Source organism: Cheilinus undulatus, linkage group 8, assembly GCF_018320785.1.
Source record: "Cheilinus undulatus linkage group 8, ASM1832078v1, whole genome shotgun sequence".
Taxonomy (NCBI): domain Eukaryota; kingdom Metazoa; phylum Chordata; class Actinopteri; order Labriformes; family Labridae; genus Cheilinus; species Cheilinus undulatus.
The window spans coordinates 16,122,089-16,131,877 of NC_054872.1; the positions used below are offsets into that span (position 1 = coordinate 16,122,089).

General features: G+C 38.0%; 1 protein-coding gene across 1 annotated transcript in view; it reads right to left on the bottom strand.

Annotated features, from left to right (window-relative positions):
- The window catches only part of mroh1 (maestro heat-like repeat family member 1), a 41,333-nt gene extending 32,572 nt beyond the window's left edge, over positions 1-8,761 (bottom strand). The window contains exons 1-7 of the mRNA XM_041793119.1: positions 8,610-8,761; positions 7,256-7,365; positions 6,949-7,094; positions 2,493-2,624; positions 2,234-2,396; positions 712-810; positions 444-595 (exon numbers count right to left, since the gene is read on the bottom strand). Coding sequence (XP_041649053.1) covers positions 444-595; positions 712-810; positions 2,234-2,396; positions 2,493-2,624; positions 6,949-7,094; positions 7,256-7,277 — 714 coding nt within the window. The 5' untranslated portion in view covers positions 7,278-7,365; positions 8,610-8,761. The remainder of the gene's footprint in view (positions 1-443; positions 596-711; positions 811-2,233; positions 2,397-2,492; positions 2,625-6,948; positions 7,095-7,255; positions 7,366-8,609) is intronic.
- Positions 8,762-9,789: the final 1,028 nt, after the last annotated feature.

The following is a 9,789-nucleotide window of genomic DNA, read 5'->3' on the forward strand; positions in this document are numbered from 1 at the left end:
AGTGTACAGTTTATATCCCAGATAAATGACAAGATATCAAACACTGTGTGTTGGTTCAGGTTACTGTGTTGATTTGTGAACAGTAAAGTAGAACAAAAAGTTTTCCCACTGTGTTTTTTCTTTAGTTTCAAATAACATGAACACAAATTTTCTCACTCATAAATGGATTTTGAAGTATGATCTACTAGCTCTCTAAAAAGCTTACTTATGTGTGTGATCAGGCAGCAGGAAATCTCTTTAGTTCTCCTGGCCTGAATAGTTTTACAATATCTAAAATATGTGCTATATCATCCTGTAGTGACTCTTTGAGAGTAAGCCATGTTGTCTCCCATCATATCTTAACTTCTCTGAGCCTATTTTGAAACTGCCTGAACAAAATTTGACTCTTAATTTTGACCAGCCAACTTTATCATCTTTTACATCTCTGAATAGTGAACCCTCACCTTTGACTCTCTACTTTGTAGCCATGAATTAAAGAGGATGTCAAAGGCAGCATAGATTTCACTGGAAAATGTGTCTTTCCTGACAGTCGGGTCTGGGGCTTTGTCCAGGTTGGCGAGGTACTCCAGGATACTGTCACTGAAATGAAGCAGAGCTGAAGGGAGAAAAACACAGCAGGGGGGAAGGAAGGGATCGACATATTTTAAACGTTCTGGAGGTGAAAACATGAAAGAAGTTTATACTTGTTAAATCTTGCTTGTACATGCTTACCAGATGAAAAGACCCACTTCATATTGTCCTGTTTGGCCATCCCCAGCATGGGTAACATGGTGCCTAAAATAGCATTCAGGAATGGCACCATGCCGTAAACTATAGAATAAAAAGAAGAACACAACATTAATGGTACTTTATACCTGACCACTTCCTCTTTAATGCAGGAAATGCTCACTATAGTCTTAACTAGTGATAAAACCAGAGCTAATTTAAATATATATATATATTCAAGAAGGATACAGTTTTAGAACAACTTTGCAGTTTTATGTCTCCAGTTATGTATACAACTGTCCCATTGTGAGAGTACAGTGGTGGGTAAGGTAGTTTTTTTCTATGTATTTTTGCCGCTTTGTCATATTTTTTTTTACAACTTTCTGTATATCTACGCCTCTGTTATCCCATTTTTACCACTTTGAACATATTTATGATACTTTTAACCCATGTATGCTACTTTTAAAATCCTTTTTCACCACTTTTTTCGACAATTTTTGCCTGTTTAAACCCATATTGATTCTGTTCTAAGAAAGAGGATTTTTTAGAGCACAACATACTGTGGCATATATTGAAAAGTACTTATTGCTTTGATAAGAGTGGTTATTATTCAGCTAAAAAATGGCTATCACAGCTTAACATTACAACAGACCATGATTTCGGGCCCCCCATTTGGCTGGGCCCCAGACAGCTCTCCCCTTTTTCCCCCCTTATGGGTGGCCTTGGCTTCAGGTAAATTACAATGACGTACGGTTCGTTACCTGGCTTCTCTTTACTGTCATGGTGAGACATGCTGGTGACTGGACTCTGACTGAGCTGTTGTCTGTTACATATCACTTTAGTAGAGCCAGCCTGCTCATATTTGTTCCTTATATTTTAGTGTCTCACAAACATGTACACACATAATTGTAAGTTTATCTGCATTAAATAAGGAAAGTGAATCCAATACAGAGGTGTCACAGCTTTTGGCTATCACTTAAAGTCGTCAGGAGCTGCCGCAGAAAGGTTTGAAGTCTGGTTTAAATTTAGCAAAAGTTAAATCAGCAGCACTTCAAACTGATGAGACAGGACAGCAGTTTTTTAAACTCCTGACGACTGTTTTTGCTTCACTGTCAGTGCTGCTGCCACTGCTTGGCACTCTGTATAGTTGTGGGTTTTGATTATTTTTAACAAGGAGTCAACAACAGTACTGGCAACAGGACAAAAGGATTGAGAGTAAATCAGGCTTTACATACCTGATTTAATGGATTATAAATGTCTTGATTTGTTCAAAGGCTCTGGATATCCCTGACTGCACTATAAAGGTAAGGCTCCCAATCACTGTACTACAAAGGGTTTGAATAAACAAATTCTACCAGGGTGTGAAATCTTTGGGCTAAAAATGCTGTTTTTAGACAGGTCTAACAAGTTCAAGACTTTCTCAGCCACCTCTGAATGCCTGCTTTGTCAACAGGAGTTATGATTTCCTGGAGTGTGTGTATGTGTGAAAAGATGTATGTGTGGCTTCTTTGTGTTTATATTGTCTTACCGTTGGAGTCAGAGAGGTTTGCTAATGTCTGAACCACAAAGAAGTGTGGTATGAGCCCAGGCTGAAACTTGCTCAGTATCTCCTCCATGATGTCGTTAATGTGTTTGTTCCCCACAGCAACCAAGATGTTACTGGCCGCCTGCTGCCAATCAGGGACAACCTCCTAGTTGACCCAAGAAGACAGGAAAAGAAAATTTTCAAACATATAATCCATCTTCTTTCCATTGATGAAGACAAAAATTGATGTCTCACATTTTACCTTTGATCGTGTCATTTCCTCTGAGGCGAGAGAGATGATGCTCTTTATCCTCGGGTAACTGATCTCCTCTATCCTGCAGCCCACAATCAGCTCAATAGTCTGAAGAATTACAACTCTGTGGCTCACTGCCAACTACAGGAAAAATTAAAGGGAAAAGGGTGAGAAAATGACAAGTTTTTACCTGTGATCATGTCATACCCATGTTCTCATTCCCACATTTCCTGCCTGTTTACCTAGCTAACTTATCCAACAAATAATAATTTAAAGATAACGTTAAATGCATTGTGAAATGCTGTGACTTGCTTTCACAAAGGGAAGAAACACACAATACAACACATTCAACGGCATCACTGTCACTGATGTTTCATAAGATGTTTCCTCAGCGTAAAGATGCCATCAGCTGATAATGAAAAAGTAAAATGCATGTGATAGTACGATAACATGTTGTAACATCAAACAGTAAGGAGATGACTCACGGCTGTATGGTTATGGTTTTTAGGAAACAAGCTACAAAAAGAAAAAAGGAACAGAAACGAATTTGAAGGATATTTGCTTTTTAACCGCTAAGCAGCTTAAGTAATAGATTTTTAAACTATAGACTTTTTTAATACAGAAAAAATTCCCAAACTTTTCAACATGCAACACTCAAAATAGCAGTGCCAGAGAGTGGGAACCTCCTCAGTCTCTGAAGTAGGGCTGTAGTCAACCAAAGAAAAACTTGGTCGACTAAAATCGCACCAGATCATCAATTAATTGGTCGTGGGACAGACCAAAAAAACAACAACAACAACAACAACAACAACCACCTCCATGCTTCTATGTTATTTCTACATCAAACTTAAAACTGACAATGCAGTCAGTGCATTTAGGTGGTAATTACAAGTCAAAATGAGCCCAAAATTAAATTAAAAATCTTAAATTTTTTGCAGTATAACCATCTTATGTTGTAATTTTTTAACAAAATGTTGCCACACCACTGACTTTTTCGACATGTTGTCAATTAACAGGAAATGGAGTATAATCGTGCTTCATGGGCTTTACTCTCCTCTAAGGAGGGAGGGTCCTAGTGAAGCTGTTTTGACTTTCTGGGTATTTAACCTGTAATAAATTACCCTTAAAGGCATGAGTAAATTGTAATTGTATATGTATATATAATAGTTATATTCATAGTTTTTGTTTTGTAAATTGTATTTTGTAACACTAGATAACTGAAAAAATAAAAACACATGACGTCTCCCTTCTCACCCCTGCAAATAATGGATTCTTCCAATTAAAGCAGCACATACGATTGTTCGACCAATTAGATTTTGGTTGGACATGAGGTCATTGACCAATTAATCGACCAATCAACTTGAGGCTGTCAGCCCTACTCTGGAGGGGGTTTAAGTACGATGTTGTGCACAGCCACATACAACAGCCAAGAGGCCTTGACACAGGCATAATAACACAAATATTTCAACAGCCTAAACGCCACAATATTATTTTGTTTAGGAGCACCAAATATCCTCATAGTCATGTCCACACACCTCATACTGAATTTCTGCCCTTAAAGCAGGTTTAAATCCAGTCTGTGGCTCCTTCCCTCATGTCATTTCCCACTCTATCTCCCCTGCTCCTGACTCTACCCACTGTCTTATTCAAATCAAGGCATAAAAGCCCAAACATTAACCTTAGAAACTATTTATACACATCATTTCATGCACTAACTTCATAAAGATCATATCATAAAGAAGGCTAGAAGCAGAATACAAGTAATCTCCATGTATAGATTGTGGCGCTGAGTGGACAGACTACATTTGATAATGCACAATTAATGCCTGTTATGCCTGTAGTCAACCAAAATTACACCCAGGCACAAACCAGTCTACTGGTCGTTCAGATGTATTATTAAAAAAACAACAAAAAAAAAACAAAAAAGAAAAAAAAAGAGGTGATAAAGTCAGATGATACACATAGCCTATTTGCTGACCGGTGAATTAAACTGCCCAGGGAAGTTCATGCTGTGAGGGAGGGCAGAGCAGAAACACTCAACAGCGCTCCTTCAATGCAGAGTGCCTGCATCTCTGTGTTGAGCTAAAGATTTGTGGTTTCCAAGTTATTCTGAGCGTAACTACCATAAGATGATCAAGAATCACATTCCGCGTCACTTTGTGTGCTTCTCTCTACTAGAGCTGCATCGCTCCTCTCTGTCTCCTGCAGCGCATCTCTCCATCAGTCTCGCTCCATCTGCCCCTCCACCCACGACTGGCTGACCAGGGTGGTCTTGATCTGACGACAGCTTTTAAACCAAACAATCGACCAACCAAATGGAAGCTGTCAGGCCTAATGCCTGTGTGCTTTTTTAAAAAGAGAGGCAGACCCCTATATTATTGCTATCATGTGTCCACTTTCATTTAAGAATTTATTTTACACATTCATTCAGATTCAGTATATATCTTGTCTAATGGCTTTGATTTTACTTCTACAGTTATGGATAAAATCTACTTTTTGAAACTATTTAAAAATGTTCTTTGTTTCTGAAAGGCACCTTACACCCCCTCTGGGAACCAACAAATGAGCAAAGTACTAAATGTGTTTCAGATGTGGTGTGGAATGATATTTATTAATGCTGCATAATTTTTTTATCATTAAAAAGTATTAATAAGTATTAATGAGCAACTGCAATTACACTTGGCAATATTGTGGATTACGATTACAATATAGTACATAAATGTTATTTTAAATCTACTTGCTTTAGGGTTAGCTATTATCAAGGAAAATTCAGAGAATAACAATAGTATGAATTATTCTTAACTCAAAACATAAAAATAAGAAGTAGCATCAAAAAATTACAAAAGCTGAAGTTTTTTAAAGATCTGCTTTCAAAATAATAACATTTTCCAAATATTTTTGAAAATAAAGGTACTTCTACTAAGGCCAAAAGTGGCACTATTGTTAACTCAAAGGCCTTTCTGCAGCCAACCTTTCAAGCACTACTTGGTACAAAAATAATTGTAGCCTTTTAATGTGGTTATATAATTAAACAGTCTGACATAGCGTTTACAACTGTGACTAGATTAATTGTGCAGCACTAGTATATATCACTCTGAATCATTTAAGATAATGGTTCCAAGCTGTTTTCCCTTTAGCTTCTCTAAATTGTATCACAGAAAAGCCGAGCCCCCCAAGACCCACGTGAAAAAAGTAATGTAATTCTGTCAGAAAACAACATTGATTTGAACAACGTTGAAACGCTTTAACATGATTTAAGTTAATATCTAGTTCTGACAACCTCAGAGCAGACAAAACTTTATGCCCCCACTTAGATCTTTGGCGACCCACTTGGGGGTCCTGAACTACTGGTTTAGAACGCGTGATTTTAGATGTTTTGTATATCTAAAATGATGTTTGGTACACATAATGATGTTTCATGGAAAAAGAAGTTATAGATATTGAAAAAAAATGTTTTTGGCACATCCAGTGAATGTCTGATAAAATCATCATCATAGCTGGTAAATAACCATTGGGTACTTACAGAGAAAATTACAATAAGTAGAATTATTTAAACAACTTTACACATAAAAACAAGACATTTCAGCTCCCAAACTGTAAGAATGTTTTTTTTTTTTTAACAAAAAAGGAACTTGATACTTATGAACTGCAACATTAAGATACCATGTTGGTGTTTAGGACATTTTAATCAGAGCTTCACTTCTTTCATTTAAACTTCTGTTCAATTTGTTTACAAAAAATATGACTACTGTAGAATTAAAACAATGATTCTTGCTGCATTATTGAAATCTGCAAATTTCCAGGTGGGATTTTAAGGCAAATCCATATGAATGGTGCATCAACTGATTTACATTTGTACAGATTTGAACCTCTCATATCCCTTTTTTGAACTTTCATTCTGTCTATAAGGGGTTGAAAACTGCATGTTTGGGGCTCTGAGAGGCTTTTAAATGTGACCTGGTTTAACAGATTAGCAGCCAGACTATTGTTAGCTGGGTTACTGGAGTCAAGACAAATCTCATATAAAACCAGCAACATTTCCATCATATGAGTCTCACTTCTTTGTTCTTACTGCAATTCAGCTCAATGTTTACCAGTCTTGCAGGACAACATTTTGAGTTTTGACAGAAATCAGAGGCATCGTGGACTTCCCCCTGTAACTCTCACTCTTCATTTGCGATCACACAGCGAAGTCACGGCAATTAAATCCTGAATGTAACTGTGAGGAGTTCTCAGCTCGATTTGACACTTTGTACCAACAACAGCACCCACAGAGTGAATCATAGTACAACCTATTAAGCATGCTCATGTGGTAATGCTAATCTGGCTTTTTTGATTAAAGGCCATTAAAGTGTGACGTGGGAAAATGAATAAGCGTCATGCTTGCTCATTTTCATAGGTAGTCATTTTGGTCCTAATCCTAAAACCCTGAGATGTTTGACATAATGGGGAATGTTAACTTTACCTTTGGGTGTTTCAGGAGATAGTCCTGACACATGGCCAACACTCGGTCAGGCTGCTGTTTTCCCAGGGTCAACATAGACTTTCTGACCTGTTCCTGCACCTCAGAGTCTTTATCCATGGCTGCATCTAGTAGAGCCAGGGTCACCTCTGAAGAGAGAGAGTAAATCCAAACAGAGATTAGTCTAGGTAAAAAGATTTAAGTACAGAAAGAAGACGGGCTTAGCATAAAAAAAACAGAATTTTATCACCATATGCAAAGAGTCAGATATAAAAAACATTCAGCAAGACAGGAAAAGTGTCACACTCACGTTCAACATCGGTCTCGTCCATGATGGACAGAGGGGGCTGGCTTCCTGGAGCCTATGACAAAGGATGCAGCTTTTCTCCAGAAATAAAGATGAGAAGAGGCTGCCTGGTGCTAAGAAAACGAAACAAAATGTGGTTATAATGTCCAATGCTAATTTTAAATAATATTACAGTTAAGTCTGTCAAAATGTTCAATTCTTCAACACCTGGTAGCCTTGTTGAGCTTTTTGTTATATTATTTTCATTTTATTTTGCCTATATTTGATAGGACAGCTGCAGAGAGACAGGAAATACAGGAACAGAGAGCTGGGGGTGGCATGCACCAATCAGCATCAGGATCAGAAGGCAAAACCACAACAAGTGTGACAAGGACCACAACCTGGGCGCATGAGGCACCAACTCCACCAACCAAGCCAGAAAAAAAGCACTGACACCATATATTTGAAAAGTAATCATGCTTTATTTTAATGACCAATAGAAAATCACAAAAAATCTACAGATCACCAGTCATAATTTAATTCCATTTGTGTTGCTGTGATACATAAATGGATTTTACTAGTACCATACTGAAGATTAAAAAATCTGGCTACATGATATGCCTAACAGATGTCGAAAATTATTTTTAATCTCTTGTGAGTAACATAGGGTAACACAAGGGGTTCAAATCCTGGTATGAACACATTCATTTCCAGCGTGGACCCTTGGGCACGGTCCTTAATGCCATTAACACCTGTCTATGTGTCACATCTAAGTCGCTTGTATTAAAGCGTCTGCTAAATGACTTTGTGACATTGTCTTGTCTACACCTACCTGAAGTAACCTGGAGAAACTAGAGCAATTTGAAGATAGGCTTCAATCTACTGACACCTACCTGCAGCATGTGACAGACATTGTGGGCATTAGACCAACAACAGTCTCGTCAAAACAAACAATAAAACCACATTTTAGTCTTTAATCAGAAGCTCTTCAGGTCAGTGTTGATAAACGCTGTATTAGACCCATATCACTTCCGCACCCTTACGCAAGACACACGTACAGTTTATAATTCAACTGTCAAACCTGACCAATAAGTGGCTAATTAATGTAGACATTTTGGTGCTGTTTGAAGATGGCATTGAGCAAAAAGTCAGCTAGGTGTTAGCTATACAACACAGTTAGTGTAACGCCTTTAATAGTAGCAGTAACAATTAAATAATGTCAGTCGTTCACCTGGTTGGATGGTGATGCTGCAGCTAACCTACAGACTGACCCACGTTAGCATGCTAAGCTAACAGCTGCTGCTAAGGAAGAGACGACAGCGTCCCCACGTCACAGACTGAAGGAAAAACACAGCCGCGCTGAATAAAGATGACTTACCAAGTCCCTGTAAGCGTCCGCTGAACAATAACCTCTCCACACAACCTCTCCTTCTTCCTGCGGTGTGCAGAGGAGTTTTTTTCTGCCTTGGTGCTGTGTATCTTTCAGTCTCTGCAGGTGTAAACACGCCTGGTCATGTGCTTGTAGTCAGCAGGAACGTATCAGGCAGGGGGCGTGGCCTCTGAGACACAGACCTCAAACACATAGAGCTGCTACATAACAGTCTAAAGTTTCTTGAAGCTCTATGGACACCAGTGGAGGACTGGACTCTATGATAATTACATTAAAATGTCCCGTGGTTTGTGAGTCAGAGGGGAACTAAGGAATCAGTTTCCTGTATGTTTCAGAATTTGGGCCGATTTGTGCTTCTTCTGCTGTTTTTTAATGAATAGTCCATGTCTTTGTTTAAGAAGAAGATGGAAAAGACATATTTTAAAAGAAATTCAGTTATTACAATCTGTTATTGACCCTGCTACCAGGTATGGAGAAAGTACAGGAGTATGTCACCAAGTACAAGTACAGTTACTCTGATTAGCCAAAACTTACTGAAGTAGAAGTAAAGGTATTGATTTCAAAATGTACACAAAAAGTACAAGTACCCCAAAAAACCCTAGTCAGTTACAGTAATTTGAGTAAATGCAATTACTTACTTTCCACCTCTGCCTGCTACACAAACATGGGGTGAAATACAAACATGCACAAACAGGACTCAAGAGAAATATATCACCGGAGGGATGTCAGAGTGAGGGGCAGCTGTAATGAGCAGGCCTGCCCATAAGGGGGCTACAGAGGTTTCTCAGACCCAGCCACATGGGGGGTCCATCAAAGTTAGTAAAAAAACAGTCCATCCTTTATTTGAGCACTAATAAAATGTTTTTTTCTTGTGGTGTCAAAGTTTTCAATTAATTTTGATTAATTAATCAAGGGGATTAAAATGCAATTAAAAATGAATACTAATTAATCGCATTGATGCCATCACACATCCAGCCAAAGTAGATTTGTAACTTCAAATGAAACATGTAAAAATTCTCTGTGCTATTCATTTTCATGATTTTCTGGATAAAATTCATATTCTACACATTAACACCATCCTAGATTGATTAGTAAGTGGACAAGCTGTCCTTGGCCTCAACTTGTCCAATTTCAAAAGCTGGTAGATTTTTTTGCAATGTTTTATTCT